We start from the raw sequence: 23,253 nt of genomic DNA, 5'->3' as shown, positions 1-23,253 counted from the left end.
GGAAAAATTTCTAGTTATAATTTGCAAAATCTCAAAAGTAATTTGTAAAGTATCTTAAAATTTAGTGATTTGCACTTAAAAATAGATTTCAATTAAAAATTACTTGTACAAAATAAGTTTAAATATATTGTTGGAATTTTTTAAACATGTATCTAAAAAGGTCAATAAATAGATGCGAATTAACAAAGACAACCTAGATTATTAAAATATTTATTTAGTTTGCACAACAATGCGAACTATAAAGCTCACAATTTATTTGAAATGAACAATTAGTGTATGGAGAAAAGAAACAGAGATTTCAAATTTCTTTGAACACATTTACTTCATTGGTGTATTTATGATATTATGGAGAAAATATTTAGAAAATCCCCGATTTGACTGATAAGCGTAATTCATATTGCTTATAAATTTCTATTAGAAAAGCTTTTTTTATTTATCATATAAATTTTTACACATTTAATGTATTTACACCATTAAGAAAACTGAAGAAATAGAAAAAAGCGGGCATGCAGATTAAAAATTTAAACAGTAGTTTTTGTACAATTTATGGCAGTATTATGTGCAAGTTACTCATATGATAAACTATTATTCACTAATCTTTGATTACATTTATTTTTGACTTCTGGTGAATAAGAAAAATGGAATCATCATAAAAAACACAGTTTTAAAATACTGTGAGATATTTTTACTCTTAAAACTATTTTCTATGAATTATATATTTTTCTAATCAACTTTTACATACATCAAATTGCTAAATAAGGTAAATTTATATAAAAAATAAATAAACAAAAAGATCTGAAAAGATCCAACAATTTTGAAATAAAATATACTTTTGAAATTAGGCAACGACACAAAAAAATCTTAACAATAGTCAAAAACAGAATTATTTATTCGTTATACACAGCATTAACTATAAAGGTTGTGGCATTGAATGAAAAAGTAGGCGATACTAGAAAATCTTTTAAACCGCTTTATGGTTGGAAGTGCAGCTCGAAAAATTGTCGTTAAATCCAACTTATTTCAAAATCAGTTAACTTTAGCAACTGTGATGATATGATATATGAAAGCTAAATAGATAATTCTAGGAAACTGAAGCAGTAAGATATTACTTGATTTAAAAACTTCTTTTGCTTCAAAGATGCACAATGACAGTCGACATGCTTCAAATGCTCAAAAATAGGGGCCCATTTTCAAGACTTGCTAGACGTGGAAGATAAGAAACAAAAGTGATCTAAATATGCCAATAAAAAATAAAAACAAACAAGAACTACATTAGCTGAGAGAGAAAAAAATTATGAAAAACAAGAACATACCCCTCTAACCACTATGATTTTCTAGTTCTGTTTTTTATCTTTCTTTTTCGGATATTGTGGTTTTTCTAATTTAGTTTCTCACTTTTATTTTTCGTTGGCAATTTCACGTTTAATATTTCATATCACTTTTATTCCTTCTCATTTTTATCCTATTTTTGAATACTTCAAAGATGTTGACTATTATTTCCAATTTATATATTTTTGAAGCGAATGAAGTTTTTAATCAAATAATATATAAAAGTATTTATTTTAGTACTGCTTAATATTTTTAAACAATGCTAAGGATGATGTGAATACTAATAAGGGTGAAATAGGTAAAAACTATTAAAAAAAGAGTAATGGAAATAACTTCTTCTCTTGTAATCACTAGTAAAGAAGCACTTAATGTAATCCAAATTGTGTATGTTAATTCAAAGTATACCATAAATAAAAATATGAAGTCAAAGTACTTGAAAAAGAAAACAAGAATTGGTAAAGGAAGAGGAGCAATAATGAAAGAAATTACAAACTGTTGAAAAATACTTTGTCCATAAGGTGTTTTCATTTGCATTTATTTATTTTACCTGCATCGATAAAAACATTTTTTTCTTTTTGTAATTTAAGATAAATAGAAAATGTTAAGCCTTGCTAAAAAATAAAGAGCACAATAATAATTTTTGTATCAATACCTGACTATGAGGCTATGATATTTCTGGGACAAACACCTCATTCTTAAACAGGTGACTTAGGCTTAAAATTTGATAGGCCTTTGTGGTTTTCTTTTGAGTAAAACAATAAGTTCTACTTTATAAAGAGTTTTATAAATGAGAAAGAACACTAATGGAAATGAGCACTAAATACTATAGATCAACTGGGTATATTAGCAGTTTATTAATGGTGATAACATATTTATAATTAGTTGCTAATAGAATGGATTTGTTGGCTCACAAATATTAATTGATTTTGAGGCTAAAATAAGAACAATTGTGAAGTATTCTTCAATAATGCCACAACCTTATGACAAATTATTTAACAAAGTAAAATTTAGTAACCATCATAAAAACCTTAAAAATAAATATGGAAAGTCTCATTTTTCCTCTCAGCTATTTTTAACCAACAGCACACAACTTCTTAAATATTACTAGTGAATTGAAATAAATAAAGTTCATCTTAATGTATTAACTATTTCAACTTTTGATGACCAATTTGTAGACGCATATAATGTAACGAGAACAACTTGTGAAAATATAGGCACGAAAAACTAAGTTAAACAGGCATTTTTACTTTAACATTTTCAATTGTAGATGACATGAGATAAAATTAAATATGAATGACTTGGGGCAATATAGTTATCAGCCACACTTTTCCCAAAGATGGCATTTTTATTCCAAACTGTTATTTCATGTTGTTTCAAAATGCATACTTCACAAGTTTCCAGAATTGCTACTAAATAAAAGTACAATACACAGAAACAATTTATTGCTTACATAGAAATGTAGCGTAATCATTATATTGCTCGAAGCCCTTTATATAAATATAATGTGACACTTAAAATAAACCCCGGATATATCATTTAAGTTACATCTCATACTAGTTTGGAACGACACACCTGAACTTTAAAATTACTAATTATTTCCATTTATTTTATATTGTTAATAATTGTAACAAAGCAGACATTGAAATAAAGCCTAAAATATTTATTTAAATTAAGGAAAGAAAAATTTTGAGAAAAGATACTTTTTTTTCTTCAATGAGACAACTTAAGTTATTAATGCTTAAGGGGGACATATGAAGGACTCTGGGGCAATATAGTGAAAAATCCTACTTTTCTTCCGAAGATGACATTTTTACATAAAGCACTTTCTTAGCATTGTTTCTATGTAGGTACTTTACAATTTTCTGAAATTTGTATTAGAGAGCAGCACAATGCACAGAAAATTTTTTATTGCCTACATGGAAACTATGGTATTTTTTGGAGAAAAAAAAACCGCTCTTCTAAACTATTTGAAAATGTGGCTTATCATTATATTGTTTCAGGTGAAAGAAGTGAGACAAAATGATTGATACTAATTTTAAGTTTGAAATTCAATAGCTTTAAATATCTTTTATGCTAAAATTTATAAATTGTGTGATTCTTTTCAAGATTCGAATATTTTTTACATTTATATACATATATTGTTTAAAGTTCATTTAACAAAAGAAATGATTTAAAAATATGTGCTAAGTACATAGAAAGTGATATTTATAGTAAAATATTTAGTACATAAATAAATACTTTTTTTAATGAAAATTTGGAAGCAGTAGAAATATGCAAAATATAATTCTTTACAAATAAATACACAAAAAAGGTAATGTTAATTATTTTAAAACAAATAATTAAACTTGTAAGAATTTCTAAATAAAAAGGTATACAAATATGGAACACAATGTTTTCTTAATAAAAAATAAAATAGAACTTACATCATTATAAAACATGGACAGTTTTAGATTATACTATAAATATTAACAATGCCTTATGAACTAAATATTTTTTAATTAATTTGAGATAATGTAACTTTCATTAAGTCATTTAAATTAATTTTGTAATTAAAAAATTTAATAAAAATAATTGTTTAAAGAAAACAGAATTGAGCAAAATGGGATACTTTGTGAGAGTAATTTTTTTTATTAAAAACAAAATCAATTTAATAAAATTAAAAAAATTACAGTTGCTTAAAACTGGTACTAAGTCATGTACTATGTTTAAGGAAATATGTATGTAATGTAGGAAACATGGATTTTCTGTAATCAAACAATTGCCAACACTAATATTTTTAATAAATTTATTTCATTTGTTGCCAAAAATAATGAACACAACAGATTATTTTTTACCAATTTTTAAAAATTATTTATAAACAAATGATGGAAAAGAATCAATATTAATTTACATAACTTTTTAACTTGCATTTCTTAGTTAAAAAGTTAGTTAAAAATTAATGCATAAAATATGAGTCTTTTCATATGTAAACCGAAAGTCATAAATATTTATTTTTAATAACTATTCAAATGAACACAAGGAAAGAAAAATAAACAAACAGAACAAAGAAAAACAAATCTAAAGAGAACGAACATATGCAAAACATAAACCATACTAAAACCTCTTTTCCTCTTAAAAAAATATTCTAACGAGTTAAAAATTATTGTATTGGCGATATTAGCTTTCTTGTTATGTAAACCGGGGGAGTTCTTACAGCAGACACACACTATATCTACCCACACCCAAAATTGGTGACTGATCAGAATCGATGGAAAAATCTATTATTTTCAGCAAAGGGGTCAACCATTCTTAACACTCAGGGTGAGACGGGTTTCAAATGTTTTACATCAACTTACTAATCGCTATGGAAGTTACTGGCCGTTAGAGAACAATCTGATTGGTTGAAGTTGAAATATGTCAAGTTTGCTTCCTTATTTCTTATTTAAGCTTAGTAACTACTCTTCGCATTTATATCTATGGTCCTGACTTAACTCCCAATAAGTTATTTTAAAATTGCTAAATTCTTTAAATAATAAAAGCATTTTTTTGGTACTTTCTTTCATCAGGTTTCGGATATTTATACTACTGAAGAAAATTATTATTCTCTTTCCAGAAATATGCTTCGGCCAATAAGAATTAAGAACTGAATGTGTTGCTGGGAAGAGCAGTATTGCTAGCATGGGCAAATTTTAAGGGGAATGGGATTAAAATACACAGTCACACTAGTTCCGAAAATGTTACATATAACAAAGAATAATTTTTTAATTTGTTAAACGTCTGCAAAAAGAATAATCTCCTTTTTTTTTTTTTTTTACCTTCGATAAGTTTAAATCCATAAGAAGTCATGAAAATTTTCTTTATTTGTCTTAAATATTAAAGGGGACATATACCCACTATACCCCTCATGAACAACATCCCTAATTGCAGAATTATATGCAACCCAATGCTTCCTTTCACTCCCGCTCTTCGTTAAAATGGGCTTCTAGCTTGAAGTATTGAATCAGCAACCCAGATGACTGGTAGAAATCAGAGTACAGGCACTAGCCTTGATCGAAAAAAGAAAGAAAAAACACTCGGGGGGGGGGGATAGAAATCAGAAAATCGAAGGAAAAAAAATCTTTCATATGAAAATATTCATCATCGGGTAGAAAGAATACTATAAAACACAGGCTTAAAAATATATTGAGTTTTTTTTTTTATTATACGTAGGTTGGCAGCATTCACATTACAGGAAACCACTAATAAAATACTTTTAAAATCATATTAGAAATGCATTAGGAAGTAAATAATGTATAAAATACTTTGCAACTTATCCTCGTTGAAAGGAAAGGGAGAGAAGAAATTAAAAAAATCTCACTAAAAGTTTGACTAGAGTAAGTTTAAGTAAGATAAATAATTTAAATTGTGTAATATCTTTCTAGAGATATTACTTCATGTGACACACTTTTTTGCAGACAAGGCAGAAATCCTATGAAAATACTTTATTATAGAAATGCAAGAGTCACAACACATACAGACAACAGAAGGACACATAAAAAAGTAAACCACAATTCTGCAGACAAAATACCTCATATATATATATTTATATATTCATATCACTTTTTCTGACGCTAGGCTCAATGTGATAACATTGTTTTAAACTATGATAATTTCACAAACATACAATTCAGTTTTTTATGATTTTATCGACACTAAATATCATGGTTTTCAAAAATTATACATGATGTGCTACTTATTATTTTCAGAGTTGGTAAAAAGTTTCATTCAAAAGATATAGCAAAATTTTTGAATGGAAAATCCAATATGATATTAACTGGGACAATAAAAATAGTTGACAATGAAAGAATTAGGTAAAATAACATATGTTAATTTGATAAACTAGCACTTTTAATCCCCATCCATAGACCAGGGTGGCACAAACACTCAAGATAAAAATTCCTTGACTTTTACAGATTGATTTTATCAAATTTCAGCAATTTTTGTAATTGGAAGCATAAATTTTATTACTAATTTTTCAGTTATGCCTTATTCTTATACATAAAATTAATTTAAAAAAATAAACTTATTCTTGCCATTAGAATCAAAAAATTAAAAAAATATATATTGCAAGACTAATTCTTTCGGAAAAAATATTGGACTTTTATGCAATTTAAAAACTTTTCCCTCATTTTTCAGGTTTTTTAAAATTAAATTTCTTGATATTTTCCTGATTTTTCCAGCATGATAAAATTCCCCAACTTTTTTCTGTTGTCTTTTCCCTGATGTTTAACCAACAATATATATTCTCATTTTAATGTTTAAATGTAATTGCTAAGATCAATTACTTTATTTGTGATAAGATTTAAAATTTATTATTGAAAATATTTGTTTAGAAACATGTTTTTATAAAACTAAATAATAGTTTTCCACATTTTCTAATTTGGATACTAAAAGAAATAAAATTATTATTAAAAATAATGTATGTGTAAAAAGAAGAAAAAAAGAATGTTTTAATTATTAATTTTCAAAATTTTTGAATATTGAAGAGAATTTTCAAATGGATCTCTAAAGCAGCGATTCTCAAAAGATGTTCCGCGAACTCCTAGGATTCCATGCAAAAGTCACAGGGAATCTCAGAGTTAAAATTTTTTCTCAAAAAAAAAATTCAATTAATATTTTCTAAACCTCTTATTATATTTATACCCAATCAAAACAATCCATTACTCATTTAATATTTTGGTAATTTTTTTGATATTATTTAAGCAAAATGTCAGCAAAAAAATCATTTTTTTTTAATAACATTATATTGAATAAATTATGAAAAAGATTAGAATTTATAAAAGATTTGCATCAATATTTCCCATCCAATTTTTCAATTCAAAGAAAATAACAAATTTCAACAGTAAAAAATGTATTTTTTTTGATTACCATTCTCAACATTTATGACAGTTTATTCAATATTCATAATCAATTTCCATTTCAACAAAAACCATAATTCAGCTTTTTTTCTTTAATTTTCAGCTTATTCAAACACTAAGAACAAATTTAAAGGTGGACAAAGATTGCTTCAGATTTGCGAATTCAACTGTCTAAAATGAAATCTATTTTTAAGATTATTATTGATAAAACGATGACAAAATTAACATTAATATTTTCAAAATGATTGGTAGTGTTTCTTTGGAATAGATATAGAATTGGTATTGAACTTATTTATTAATTACTCTATCTATTATATTATTTATCTAATAATTTGGGGTTCTGTTGACAAAAGGTTAATCATTTAGGGTTCCGTAGCTGGAAAAAATCAGGAACCGCTGCTATAGACAAATTTATTGTAACTTTACTTTCTAGTTTGCAACCACCCCTAGCCCATATATTGATCATTTATAGATTCTGAATTCATTGGACTGCAGTTTATTCATTTTTATTACGTTTATGCACACAAAGTATGCTTTTGTGACAATTTTGTAACTTGAAATATCATTTACTCTAATTAACTAGTATATTAAGTTGACCCTCTCAAAAATTAATAATTTAAGTTAGTAAAAAATATCTGATCATTAGATTTAAAATTATTTAGCTGTTTCATTTTTTAGTTTATATTGTATACATCATTAAAAATCTATAACTTTTAATTTTACTTAAGCAGTTGCATAATGTCAAACATAAAAAAAAAAAAAAAAAAAACAGTAGCACACCAGGTATAGAAAACCAGAAAAAGAGCCATTGCAATTCTGCGGCTTCCTATAAAGCTAGCAATAAAAAGAGTGATAAAAGTAAATTATGTATGTCATAACGGTTTTTCACATTGCTTTGTAGTACCTACATTTTCTTCCCAAGCAACAATCAATTCAGCCAATTGATTACTACCTTTTTTCTTCTCCTCCGGGTATTTCTCCTTGTTATGAATGAGATAGTGCGTGCATCGGTTTCCTCTCTCTCTCCTCCAGCTGCTGCGCGGAACTTCCCTCTTTCGCTTACGGTGGCGTCCGTAAACCATTTCTGTTGGAGGTGGGAAACGTCCGTACAGATAGGTGAGAATTCCAAACATGGCAAATCCTATCAAAGATGGCATAAATGCCATTCCCTTAACTGACAGAGGGTAACCTAAATATCTCGAGTTCATGTTTATATCCCCTTCTAGAAGTGTTCTATTCGTCATTGGATCTATCTGAGTGCTCCGTATTTCATAAGTCCAGAGTGAGGAATTTTCTACACATAAAGACGTCAATATTAGGTTAAAACAAATATGAATTAATTAATAATAGGGTCATTTTCTACACATAGGTTATTTTTAGGTAGTGACAGCAAAAAATTGGTAGTGAAAAAAAGTAATTGCGTCTGAAATTTTAAATTTTTTATTTTTAATAAAACACGGAGGGAAAAAAAATACAAATTTTTATAAAAGTGGGGGAATGATAACATGGTGTGGGAATAATAATTTTAGTTATAAGCATGTTTAAAACAATAATTTTAATGAATGCATTTAAATATATATCAGTTAAAAAAATAATGTGAAACAAAAATATCTTTTTTTAAAACATTAGAACTAATCTCTCACAAAAGGGCCAAAACCATGTTGGAAAATTATACTTTCCCCATGTCCTATCTATGTTATTTGACACACTATAGAATGTAAGTGGAACCAGTTTTAAGATCACATTTATATTAGGCAATTTTTAAGAAAAATCTCCCAAGTTTAATCTAATCTAATTAAGTTAAGTTAATATAATCTTTATAAAATATTTAACATTCTATTATACAAGAAAAGTATTAATATAATTTTCAAAATAATAATTTTGCTAATTAAATTAAATCTAAGAATGAAAACTAGAGGTAGTACTTAGCAAAGGTTTTAATGCTTCCTCTTGTTAGAATATTTTTAATACATTTAATGTGCAGGGAAATTAATGAGTAAACAATGCTAGTTCAATACTATATCTTAAAACAACATTAAAAAAGTTATATTATTTAAGCTTTAACATTCTTACTTGCTGTTAAAAGAACTGCATCTTGAATTGAAAAAACTTTCTGGTTTGGCCCTGTATACTGTCCATATTCAACCGGAATGTAAAATATTTGGTTTTTCCACATGTTTAAATCCAGAATCATCACAAAAACTATTATACTGTAATTGAACCATTTTCCTGAAACATTAAACATTTATTTTACACTCAAAAAATTAAAACATTACAATAAATTACCTTTATTGAATAATTTAAATTTTGACATAGAAATTGAAGCCTTATAAGCTGTTATGGAAAAAAAGTGCAATGGTTAAAATGTTAACAATTGGTATTAACATGATTGCTGCTACTATTAATATCCACTAGTATCTTTCACTTTTAAAAGAAGGCTTAAACTCAAATATGATAAATTTCAGATTAATTTGTTTTTTAGCTATGAGTATCTATAAATTGTTTAATTAAGGAAAAACTACTTAACTAGTATTGCTATAACAATATTCAATAAGTGCGATTCAATATTATGCAAAGATAAGCAAGTAATTAAAATAACAGTGCTATTGTCATTAACGAAATAGATTTCAAAACAATTAAAATAGTTTTATTTGTTCTGTCCTAAGATAAATAGTAGTTAAGTAAAATTATTTTTTAAAAAAGTTTTCACCCTTAAAAAAGACAATTTAAAAACAAAAATTCACTTTATTAATAATTCAATTAAATTTTAAATTAAACATTAAACTTATTAACATGAAATACATTTGTTAAATTAATTGAGGCAGAAAAAGGAAATAAAAATATAGCCTAGAGTTTTACTGACTAAGTTTAATTCAACTTCCTATAGAATGATATTGCTATATTCAATTAAAAATATTCAATATAAAAGAGTTATATCACAGCTAAAGTGCAAACCTTTCATTAGATTATTGCCATGATAATTTTTTTCAATTTCTTTTTGGAAATAATTTCACATAATTCATAACTATTAAAAAAGAATGAGATAAAAAAGTAAATGTTATATTAAAATAATGAAAAATATATACAAAAAATTAACTGAAATTAAAAATAAAAATTTATAATGAGATTTATGAGTAAAAAGTATTTTCAAAGATTATTTTTTTCAGTTTTACTTAGGATAAACTTTTATAACTTCTTAAAATTTGAAGAAAAATAAATACTACTTACATTTAAAAATATTTAGTTTTACTGAAAATTTGTAAAAAACATCCTTGAGAATTTTTAATTAATAAGAACTTTCTAATTATAAAAGAAAAATAAAATTCCAAATAAATTTTCATTTCAAAAAGACAAAAATTAAGAACACAATCATGCCCAATAGTGCAATAATTAATTTATTTATAATTAATTATAGGTTACCTTTCCATCAAACTATTAATAATTTTAAAATCAGAGAAGGGAAAAAAAACTTTAGCATAGGTATTAAAAGATAAAAGTAAAAAAGTTTTTCTAAAATTAGAACTAAATACTTACCAGTAACATGTATACTGACATCTGGAAGATTCACATACTTTTGAAATAAATCAAACTTAAATGAAGCAGCATGCATACCAGGAAGCTTAACATCTAAATCGCACACAAAATGAGGAAAATCCCAATCCTATAAAAATATTAGAATATTGATTAATTGTAAAATAAATATTTGCAATAATTTATGATTGCAAATTAATTTAATTATAAATGATAACAAATATTGAATTTTTCAGTCACGTATGAAGGAAAAAGCATCCAATACATATAGATATACATACAATTGAGCCCCGATATAACAACAATTTAGTAGGAACCAAAAATTTTATTTGTTAAATTAGAGTAATTTGTATAACAAGGCACAAAAACAAAAAAATTATTGATATTTTAAGTCATGAAATCAGACACAAAACGTACTTTCTCTGAATAAACATACCTTTTTTCGACAGATTTGGATTTCTGACTCCTAAAATATAGAGGCTAGCCGCAATCTGGGAAATATAGTCCCATAGTTTGGATAGGAGAGTGATGCAAAGTTTGGACGCCCTAATGCTAATTTTATTTTATGCGTGTTTCGTCACATCTCAAGAACTTTTTAAGCAAACTGAAAAATCTTTGCACGCAAATATAAAATTCGTTTATCCGAAGATAATTCCACGCAAAAAATAAATTCTAGTAAATATTTGCTATTTTTTATTATTTTATTTAATAACAGTCATAAAATATAAATTTTTACATAATTTTAAAGTATCTAATTTTACATGACAAAATACATAATTTGAGGAAAATTGTTTGAATAGTTTCTAAGAAATTGAATTCTAAATACACGACTTTTTTGAAATTTAATTTCTCAGGAACTATTCAACCGATTTTGCTTAAATTTTTAAATTTGCCATGTAAAATTAGATACTTTAAAATTATGTAAAAAATAGTATACCTTACAATTCAATTTTTTTTTTGACTATTACTAAAGAAAATAATGAAAAAATGTAACTAAAATTTATTTTTTGAGTGGATTTATCTTTGGACAAGCAAATTTTATAATTGTGTGAAATTTTTTTTTTATTCGCTTGAAAATTTCTCGAGATTTGACTAAATATTCAAAAATATAAAATTGACTAGGGGGACCATAGTTTCCAGATTGCACAAATCCGAAACAGTAAAAAAAATATATACAAACATTTATTCAGAGAAAGTACGCTTTTGCGACTGATTTTAAGATTTAATATCACCAGCACCAATTAATTAGCATCCTCGAATGTAAAGACTCGATAATTAGTTCAAAAGATAAAGTTCTTTTTATGATTTTATGGAGGGAAGAAATCGCAACATATAAGTAAATCTAATCTTTACAAATATTTAAAATTTAATAATAAGAGAGAACATATTGCTAGTTTTCATCCTGCTGCACTAGATATAATTTCACAATTTCCAAACAATGTAAAAAATTAGAAAAAAATTAATAGTTTTACTAGAAATTTTATTATTGATTTTTGCATCACATTTTAATAAAAATCAATTATTTCATTAATTTTAATGCATAGACAGTTCATCAAATGTATTTTAATTGTTATATTTCAAATTTTTTTTCTGCTCTGGATAAAATGAATACTGTAGTCATTTGAAAAGCTATCTAATATTTTTCTAACTCAAACAAACAAAAATACTTTGGGCTGGCTGCGAAAATAATTAGTTTAATCAGGATTCATTAGGTATTAGTTAAAAAGGGATTTTTCCTTAATAAAATCAGAAAGAAATAAAAATTCCAGAAATCGTAAAATTTGGAAAGTAGGGATACGTAAAATGCAGTAATACGAAATATGCAAATGCCAGTAAATACTTTTATTAAAAATTATTTTGCATAGAGATTATTGATTTTTCTTTTCCGGAACAAGATATGGAAATCTTGTAGTGTAAGATACAATTATTTTGGTGTGACAATTGTTTTATTAAATTTTTGAATTGTTCGGTTACATAATTAAAAGACATTATTTTAATAAAAAGAAAACCTCATAAGACGAAGATTTTAAAAATAAATAAAAAAATGTCAAAATCATTTCACAATATCTTAAGAAATTTGTGCTTTTCCTTAATAATGAAAAAAAAAGTTGGACATGATTCAGTTCTTTTGATAGAAAAGGTAAGTACTGTACGTAAAATATGTGCATCAGTTTGGTAGAATTTCACAATGTGAGAGTGGAATTTCATAACATTAGTAACAAAGTAAATAAAAATGTTATGTATAAAATTAATTCATATTAAACTTGGATAAGTTTTATTAAAAAAAATTTCTAATTATGAAAGTTAAAGTAGGCTAATGATTAATTAATCAATTTTTTACTTTAATAATTTTTCATTAATTTATTTGTTTCTAAACATTTTAAAATGGTTGCAATACTTAAAATATGTTTTCTCTAGATACATAAGTTTTTACCATCAGATAATTTTTTTTCAAAAAAATAACAACAAAAGCAGATTGTTTTTAGAGTATCATTTCAATTGCACTACAATTTAGTATACATCTTTTAAAATAATAAACTATTTTAACTAGATAAAATATTCTTAAAACTACATAATACAGAAACAAACAATGAATAGAAATTCATAATAAAATTAAATAACACATAATAAACATTGAGTGAAATACAAAATTCTAAAAATTACTCTATACAGAAACATGTCTATGAGATTGATAATGTATCGGATAAATTGCTGTTATTGTTTATTGAACAATATTTTTAACAAAAAATACTTCATATAACAAATTGAAAAAATGGTTAAATTATTCATATTAAATTGAAGTAAATAAAAAAAAGGGTAATTTTTCATTAGCTGGGCCCAAATGTCGCTAATTGTGAGCCAAACGCGAGCCAAGTCGCCAAGAGAAGCGAATGACAAAACAGTCAACGGAATAAAAGTCGAAAACTTTCAACTTTAAACAAATATTTATTAAAAGTAAGCAAAACAAGTTCAACTATAAACAAATATTAATGAATTGCAATATCTTCAGTTCTGGCTAAATTCCAAATTTTCATCATTTTATAAAACAAAAATTAAGATGGAAGAAAGAAAGGAAAATGTGCTTTGTTTTGAATGAATTAAGAGAATAGAGCATATGGCCCCAAATTAATATTCCCCCAATAGTTGTAAGAAATTTGGTGGAATTCTACATTATTTGGCGATTTTTTGCTTGGGCTCGGCTAATGGAAAAGTTCCAACAAAAAAAAGTCAATTTAATATTGATAAAAAAATTTTTTTAACCACTTACTTGCATCACTATAAGTAAATCCATCACTAGTATAAATGAGGCTAAGAAAGCTCTGGAAAGTTCAGTAGTAGCAACAAAATCTCTATTTAAGTTATCCCAGCTAATGAGGTCACTTACAATCAGGGTAACAACTAAAGTAGTCATTACAATTGATCCAGTCCAAAATATCACAATTCGAATGCGTCCGTGAGAACGCCAAAATTCTCTGTAAGGCCTTGCCCAAAACGGATACAAGTTATCTTGGAGCATCATATCAGTAACCTAAACACATTTAATAAATGTTATTTGAAAAATATAAGTAATAACTGATAAGCAATGTTACATGGTCAGAATTGAGACAATTATGGATCTTATACTTAATGAATCTTATTTCTTCTTTTACATATCATATAAAAAAATAAGACAAATGTCCTCTACAAAACAGAAGTACTCGTATTACTCTTACTGATATGTAGCTGAGAATAGAAATTTGATTTGAAAGTTAAATTTATTAACCTTGAAATGTTTGGTTTAAGTGCTTGTTATTTAAGTTTCTTCATAATTGGTCCAGCTCATGTTATCATCTTGGTGATTATTCTTATGAAATTTACAATTTAGAATAATTTTTATTATACATGTACAGGTTATAAATGGCATAAGAAGCATAAATGACACAAAATATGAACCATAACATACAGTGCACTGCCACAAAACGATAATCAGTGGTTTTTCCAACATGTAACCAATCATTATCATGAGCGTAAAAATTTATGTATACTAATGTTGATTTGGTTTTTTGCTTTGGTCTACGTTTTGTCTTCATGATGATGAACATTGTACATATGTACACTGTATATATTATATATACAGTAGTGAACCGATTATCCGGAACGATCGGTACCATCGCTATTCCGGATAGCTGATTTTTCCGGTTTTCTGAATCGATACAAAAAGCCGTTTTTTTTATTGTTAAACCCAACTAAAAAAAAAAAAGTATTTGGAAATAACTTAAAAAGAAGAAAAAACGATGAAGTAATACACTAATGATTATTTCTAAAATGATGGTAAGGTAAACATCTTTCAAAAAAGAAAGAAAAATCCTAAAATCTTATGAGGAAAAAAGTTTTTTTTTAAAAAAAATGGGGGGGAAATGTATCGATTTTCGTTCCGGTTTTCTGATTTCCGGATAACGGGTTCTGTACTGTATATATATATATATATATATATATATATATATACAGTGAAACCTCTAAGAAAGACCACCTCTATTTACGACCACTTTTAGGAAGCACATAGTTTTTTCCATAGACTTTTAGGAGAGACCATTAAAACCTCTTCCAGCAACTGAGCAAACATCTGCACCAAATGCAGAAAAGGTCAAATAAGGAAATACAAAAATATATCAAAACAAAAAATTTAACAAAACAAATAAATAGATTAAAATGTATTCGAAATATTTATAAGAGACTTTTATTTAGAGAGTTCTTTTTGATGATACAACCTCATGTTGCAGTCAGAGTGCACTAAAGACGATTCTATCAATGATTTACTTTTAGAGCTGAAAGTTAAATTAGAAAAAAAGTTATTTCAGAAAAAACAATCATCTCGAAATGGACAACATGAAACCGGGATTCCACTGTATATATTTTTTACTTTGAATAGATTGCTTTATTTATGATAAATATGTAACATTAACATTAAATACACTTATTAAAATATAATGATAAAATATCATTTGATATGAAGTTTGCTATGCCTTATTTAATTAGTTTACAAAACTCTAAATATTGATTTGGCTTAAATTATTTTCTGGCTCATCAACCACTATAAATATTGAATATCAATTCACTAGTATATAAGACATGTTAACTTGATTCCATCTTGAGGTACCTTTTGATAGATGAAGGTTGACATAGTCGATAATTAAATCACTTCAATGGTGATCCGGACGTGATAAGAACTTGCAAATATTGATGGATGATCTACATTAAACAGTTGATTTGTGTAAAAATATACTGCTCAAAGAAAGAAAGAAAAATCCGGTGAAGTAAATAAAGTCTTCCAGTCAATAAAAAAAAACGAAGAAAAAAAAATACATATATAATGAGCGAAATGTTATAAACAAAATTTAAAAAAAAAAAAATGAAAAAAATATAATGAGTCAAATTAATATAAATAAATAAACAGCATGAATCAACTAGTGTTATCCATTCATCGAATTCTATCACAGATAAAATTCTGGAAAGGGAGTAATGTGGCGTATCTACCACTATAAATATTGAATACCAATTCACTAGTACAGGGATGGCGAACCAATGGCACGCGTGCCACTTATGGCACGAGACACAATATTTTGGGCAAGCCACCGATCACAAAGTTCACTATGAAGCATATTAACAATTCAATTAAAATTCACAAAAAAAGAACAATTAATGCCAAAAAAGCAATTAATAACCATAAATTACAAGCGAACAATAAATAACTAGCATAAAAAATTAACAGTTCTGATTAAACTAACATTTTATAACCCTAATATATGTTATTTGTCATCTAATCTGCAACAACAGAAGTCACACTTATGTTACTTTAAGTTGAATTACGCGTATAACTGAGGCATTGCAAAAAAAAATAAAAATTTCGTAGTAAATAAAGAGTTTTGATTTGATAGTATTTAGTATTATTATTTACCCAATAATCACGAAGTCAAAACTATTTGTCGGCACGTCTATGACCTCATTAAAATATATTTTTGAAAAAATGGCACGTTGGTGCATAAAGGTTCGCCACCCCTGCACTAGTATATAAGATATGTTAATTTGATCCCATCTTAAAGTACCTCTTCATTGATGAAGGTTGGCATAGTCGATAATTAAATCCCTTCTTTTTTTCCATAGAGTTTTAGGTATTTTTTAAAAAAAATTTAATAGAAGCATATGAAACAGGGAAAACACATAGAAACTAATATAATCTATTAATTAATTATTCCAAGAAACAGCAACTAAATTTCATTTCGATCCCTAATGTGATTATTAAAAATAGATATTCTCAATTGAATTAGCTAAATATTAAATTAGCTAAAATTATTTTGTTCTAAAAATTTTGAAGTATTTTAAAAAATATCTAATAGAGGCATATGAAGACATGTAGAGAGTAATGCAAACCAGTAGTTATTGAACTCATTGACTGATAAATAAGTTTTGTTAATTTCGATCCCTAAGATAATTACTAAAAATAGATATTTTCATAGCTTCTGAGGGCAAAAATTTATCTTCTTTAAACCATAGAAATAACAAAATTATTAAATTGAATTATGAAAATAACACTGATTTCAAAAAATAAATAAACGAAATAATCACTAGATGGCAGTAAAGTTGTGTATTTGTATTGCACTAGTGCTCTAAAAATTTCCAAAGGTGTTTGTGAATTAACTTGAGAATTTTGATTATTTTAGTGACATTTCAAAATTTCTTGAGAATTTAAGTCTTCCCTGTTCCTAGAACGAATCGCAAACCTAATCCATTATAATCAACTTGTTCTGAAATATTTTCAAAAAGTATTTTGTTTACACCAAAAATATTTCATCATTATGATCTAAGCATACCATCCATGCAGTAACAAAATCTCCAATCCAGGTTCCACAAGCAGCCGCTTTCATAAAAGTTGCATTTGTTATTCCCATGTGAGAATTGATATAAAATCTGTAACTTTGAGGATGACTTGCTAGGATAAACCAATTATAGACTTTGGAAAACATGAAGATAAACATTAATGATGTGAGAAACATAATCATCCATGTTCCTTGTTCATCACGAAACATTTTGAGACGAAAAAATCGATCTGCAATACAAAATAAACATTAATTAATGAAAACATATTTATGAAGTATATACACTATTTAAATAAATACCTAAATAATTCTCATAAATTAATTTTCATAAGTAAATATTAAAATTTATGTTATTAAATTATTTTTCTTGATGTACAGTTTAAAAAATAATAATTTGGAGAAAAATGTTCAAATTTTCCTTTACAAGATGTTTTTTGCATATTCTACACACTTGCTTTTCTTGAATCCTATGATTTTGCTTAGAAGAGGAAAGTAACATTTGAATTGTAAAAAAAGGAAATAATTTCTCATCAACTAAAATAAATAAGAAAAAAAAAGACATTTTTTAAAAAAAAAAAAATGGAGGGAAATTAAGTTAGTTCATACGAAATTTTCAAATAACTGTATTTAGTCACTACAAGGCTATAAAGCATAGACAACTCAAACCTAAAAGCCAGTTTTACAATTGTTCAAAAATAAAATTACAAATAAAAAAAAATATCTTACGTCATTTTACAATGTAGAACCCAATTAATTTACATTGAAAAACCATTGAATTTCTTAGAGCAACAATTTTAAATATTTTTGGAGTTAATGGAGCTGTAGTTCAAAAATTTTGAAAATATTCTGTTATTCTAACTAGTATTGTAAATATAAAATAATTTTCTTACATGTAACATAAATAACTTATTAATAAAATGAACTAATTAAAATTATAGATTTCTCCACTTTGCAACAACAAGTTATTTTTTGGAATAAGTTGAAAGCAATTTTAGTTTAAGCAATGACAAGATTCTCAAAAAAGATTAAATCTTTTAACACATTTAAAATGTATTAGTGCAGTTTTCAACAAAAATATATTTGAAAAAAGAAGCAGTAATTACATCACTGCAATTTAGATCAAAAACTAGGCTAATCAAATATAACAAAATTTTCTTTTAAACAAAAAATCATAAACTTACTTAAAACTACATGATGAATAAAGTATTTCCCAAAAATACATCCAATAATTATGGCTATCAGCCAAAGAACCACTTTTAGTGTACGCCATGTCCATTGTGGAGGGTATTTAGTAGCGACAAAAGAGAACACATTCCCAACTACTGGAATTTCACTTTCAGTATGACTATGAGAAACTGGATCTTCGGCAAACACCAGAAAATTACAAAAAATTACAAAGTATGATACAAAAAGGCGTGAGTAAGGATGTTGAAAGTAATATCTGAAAGAGAAATATAATCTCATTTTAATAAATACATTGAATCAAATGATTTTTAAGTATCATAAAATTTCAGTATAGAAGAATGTTAAGATCATAGGTACTTATCTATTAGCTGGATAATGAATAAAGAAAGTTAATTTTTACCAAGTTTCATCATCAATAACACTTCAGCTGGATATTAATTCAAACCAGCTCTTTACTTTTATTATTATTCACACAAATAAAATGGAACACATGGAAAGAAAGATAATTCCTTAGTAAAAAAATTCTCACAGCAAGCCATGGAATTAGAGCTTCCTTCAAATTTGTAGAAAATAAATTTGACTTAGGCAAATACCAAATTGTGTAGTCCATCTAAGCATTTTAATAAACTGTTTTCCTAAAAATAAACCATTTTATACTCTTTAAATTTTGCTATTAACGTGTCCAAGATAATAACTAAGTATAGTTATAACTATCCTTCTTAAAATTTGGTGACTTTTTTGTCATATTGTTTCTCTTTGGTACTTAGTTAACAGATATGCACCATCATTTGTAAATAGAAACTTAGAATACAAAAAATAACACTTAGAGTATGTTTTATTTAGGATTTAAAAAAATAACTATAATAATGAATAGTTTAGCATATTATCTATTTATTCAAGGATAATTTTCCTATAGGTAATTAATAATAATAATAAATGATAATTTAAAGACATTTCTGGTTGGTTATCAGATTATGGTACTTTTGTAAAATCCCTTTAACCATTTTCGGCTAAATAAAAAAAATAGCACAAAATAACAAAATTTTTCGACAACAGAAAAGTAACAACCATGTATTTCATATATAGTTTCTATTGTTGCCAAAAATATATGCTGTTTGGCACTTTTTTTCAATAGTACAATTTAATTTAGGTACACAAGTACCAATTTAATAGGGTTTTTTTTTCAGTGTACCAATCTATCATACTAACAATCTCAAGCAGATAGATATTGTGAAACACAGAACTTTGAACATATTTTATGAAGAAAAAAAAATGAAAATTAAAGTTAATAAATAAGAAAGCTATATTATTTAATCTGATCAAATTATCATGAGCAGATAATCAAAAAGAAGCGTGATTAAGTAAGTAAAACCAATAAAATAAAATTTTTGATTAAAGACGAAAATTAATAATTATAAAATGATTTTCAAATCATAAGTAAAATCTATGAAATATGATTATTTTATTTTATTTAATAAAAAAGAATATTTTTTAAGTCAAATGACCGAAAAAGAAAGTTTACGTCATTGGACCTAAAGAGTAGTTTTTGTGCTGAAAGAAATGATTTTTGTACGAATGAATAAAAAAAACAAGCTAAAAGAAAAAACCTTCAAATCGTAAAATAAATAGAGAAAAGTTGGGAATTGAAATTTTATCTTCAAAAGTTATCTAACCTCTAAAATTTTTTATCAATACTTTCAGCATTAAATATACATTTCATACCAATATATACATACAAATAATAATAAGCTTAAAAAATAAAATATTTACCTAAAATCTTTTTCAATGAAAAAATTTTGAGTGACTTGGTGTTCAGAATCTCCGATTGAATTACGTGAAAAATAGTCAGCTTCAGAGTGATCTTTTTCAGATTTTGTTTTCTCAGCAGGCAAAGGACTAACAACAAGTCTGGGTTCATGTCTGAATTTAGGTGTGTACAGATGATGATTAGGAGGAAGGCGAGGAGAAGTATAATGCCGTCTACAACTGTCAGCTATTTGCTCATTTTTAGAACTAATGAATGCTTGACAGTATCGTTCTTCAAGCACAGAGGCACGTGGCCTTTCAACCTGTTGGTTAGGTGATGGAGGACGATGAATGGAAGATGGTTGGGGCAACACGGGGATGTGTGTTTCCAAGCTTGTGGACAACGAACTTTTGGCACTATCATCAATGTACTTTATATCTTCTAAATGATCCTCAAGCGAGTCAGATCGGCCCCCGTGAGATTCACTCGAGATGGCGCTGCTCTTACGAGATTTAGAGCCTCTGTAATCGTCTGGATCCAATTTGTTTTTAATTGGAATAGCATCCGATTTAATATGGGTCTTTTTAACTGACTTATGAGCAACCCAAGGTCGTAAAAACTCAGTCTGAGCACCAAATTTTGTTGCAGATCCTTCATATTCCTTTTTGGAGCAGCGCTCTTCGATGTTCTGGATTACTTTTGCGGTCGTTTCTTCCCAAGCGTTTTTATCAATTTTCAGCAAAGAGTCAACTGTGTTGTCTTCGCCATCCATTGAATACTAAACTCATGTTACACAGGCAGTTTGTAACATGCCAGTTTAGAAATTGTTTATGATCATTAAATATGACATGCTGTTTCTATAGAAGATACTAATTTTTTTTATTTTCCTTAACACTAATTGTTTTTAAAGCCAGTTATTCTTGAAAACCTAAAGAAAAAAAAAAAAGATAAAATAAATCATATCAGCATAAATTAAATGTTAAGATTTAAGCATGACAGTAAGATTTCTATATCAGTAGCTACAACAAAATTTTAGCAATTTCCAGGCTGTAATTCATGAGAAATTAAAGAAATATTGCAAAAGAGGAACCAGTATGAATTTGTAGTCACTCTCAAGTAAATCTCTGAATTTTTTTCAAATTTTTTTTTAATAGGTTTAAAATATTGTTGGAGACTGAAATTGGAGCAAGTCTTCAAAGAGTTAATCTTTTAAAACGAGAATAAAATATTTTATTCTCGCTTTAAAATATTAACTCCTTGATTTAATTTAAATATAAATCGATGAACAAATAAGTTTAAGTAATTAAAGATATTTTAAAAGATAGGAAATACATATGTAATGCCAATATGTAGTGCCAAAAAGTTGCCAAGTTTCTATGAGCACCAACTGAGTAGTGATATGCAAGAAACTAAAAAAAAAAACCACAAAATTAGGATAACTAAAATAAAACTCGGTACTTTTCTATTTCATCAGTGCAGGCGATGAAGTTGCTTATGCAAAGTCTTCTGGTGCAAGTAAGTTACTGTTTTTTTTTTTTTGAATAAATAAACAAGTAAATAAAATTGCTAAATTTATTTGAGCCAATGGAATGAAAAAGTAGGTACCTAAGACTCTTAATAACCTTTGGACAAGTTACTCTATCTCTAAATATTTTTTAAAATTATTTCAAGTAAAAGAACCGGGCGGTTTCATTGAGTCTAAAAACAGCTAGCATGAACAGGTTTCAATATGAAAATGGGGAAATTTCCGTATCAATCTGTCGAGGCCAACTACAATCGCCAAGGTGCCAAATAGACTTTTAACTTGCAAATGCTCTATAAAAAAACCTGTAGATATTTGCCCGGGGATGGCTATGAGTTATACCTCTCCAGTTGGTCCCTTTCTGTGATGTTCTTTTTAGTTTCTTGCGAGCCACAGCCCGGAAGTTGCCCAGACTTGGCGATAATTCTGCTACAGATCACGCTACGGAAATCTTCCCATGAAAATCTTGCAAAATAATTTAAAAAATGGAATAAACACATTATATTGACATGACTTTCTTTTTTTACAGGAAGAAACTCTCATAATTTATTTGTGATAATAAAATAAAAATTTGGCATAGATAAAGACTTTTTTCAGTTTTGTTCAAGAATTGCACGATTTATAAACAAACTATTTATTTCGATTCCTAGAAAAATATGGTAAAATAAAAGGATAAGCGCCCACATTGTTTTTAGCATGAATTTTTTATACCAACCAAGAAAGAATGCAGACTTGTTCTTTAAAAGCAAAGAGTTCGGTTCAGTATGATAGTAAATTAAATTCAAACGTAAATTTTGGAGTATTTACTCAAAAACCCAGTCATGATTAAGTAATGGTGCGTGGGGGCATTTGTAAGTAGGCTCATGCAGATAATAGAATTTCTCAAACAAAAATGACAACAGTTATATTAAAGTTATCAATTGTAATGATATATGAAATTTTTTGGAGTTAAAAACTCAAATATTTATTTGAAACAAAAAAAATATCGTACTTCATAGCCGGTAAGACACATTTCAGTAATACGAAACATGGAAATAACATTTTAATATAGGCTAATTTCAAGTATAGATTCACTTTGAAATCAGCGTGATAATTCTTTAACATAGTCATTCCACATCCATACGAGAGGTTTAATAATATAAGTTTTTATTTCAGTATTTATTCCATCAATTTGCGTGCAGACGTAATTTCGCTACTTTCATTTTCACA

The 23,253-nt window shown here is 26.6% G+C and overlaps 1 protein-coding gene across 3 annotated transcripts; it reads right to left on the bottom strand.

Annotated features, from left to right (window-relative positions):
• Positions 1–194: 194 nt before the first annotated feature.
• On the bottom strand, positions 195–23,253 carry LOC107456251 (transmembrane protein 117). Of its 3 annotated transcripts, none has more exons than XM_071184218.2 (9): positions 23,036–23,253; positions 20,546–21,450; positions 18,772–19,031; positions 17,585–17,820; positions 14,005–14,265; positions 10,740–10,866; positions 9,279–9,434; positions 8,114–8,499; positions 195–1,200 (listed from the first exon to the last, which is right to left on the bottom strand). In XM_071184218.2, exons 2-9 carry the CDS (start codon positions 21,292–21,294, stop codon positions 1,171–1,173), a joined length of 2,205 nt encoding a protein of 734 aa, XP_071040319.1. In that variant the 5' UTR covers positions 21,295–21,450; positions 23,036–23,253; the 3' UTR covers positions 195–1,170. The 3 variants fall into 3 exon arrangements, with proteins under 3 accessions (XP_071040319.1, XP_071040320.1, XP_015929559.1); XM_071184219.2 differs by having other exon boundaries at positions 8,158–8,499; XM_016074073.4 differs by having other exon boundaries at positions 195–8,499.

Source organism: Parasteatoda tepidariorum, chromosome 10, assembly GCF_982258835.1.
Source record: "Parasteatoda tepidariorum strain Cologne lab strain chromosome 10, Ptep-v5.0, whole genome shotgun sequence".
Lineage (NCBI taxonomy): Eukaryota > Metazoa > Arthropoda > Arachnida > Araneae > Theridiidae > Parasteatoda > Parasteatoda tepidariorum.
Note: the sequence above shows the minus strand (reverse complement) of the source record. Positions and strands in the feature narration are given on the sequence as shown.

Coding starts and splice junctions, on each gene's coding strand:
- LOC107456251 (XM_016074073.4), bottom strand. CDS start 21,294: ATGGATGGCGAAGACAACACAGTTGACTCTTTGCTGAAAATTGATAAA. Junction 9,435..10,739: donor TGTCAGTATACATGTTACTG/GTAAGTATTTAG, acceptor TTAATGTTTCAG/GAAAATGGTTCAATTACAGT. Junction 8,500..9,278: donor TGCAGTTCTTTTAACAGCAA/GTAAGAATGTTA, acceptor CTTTATGTGTAG/AAAATTCCTCACTCTGGACT.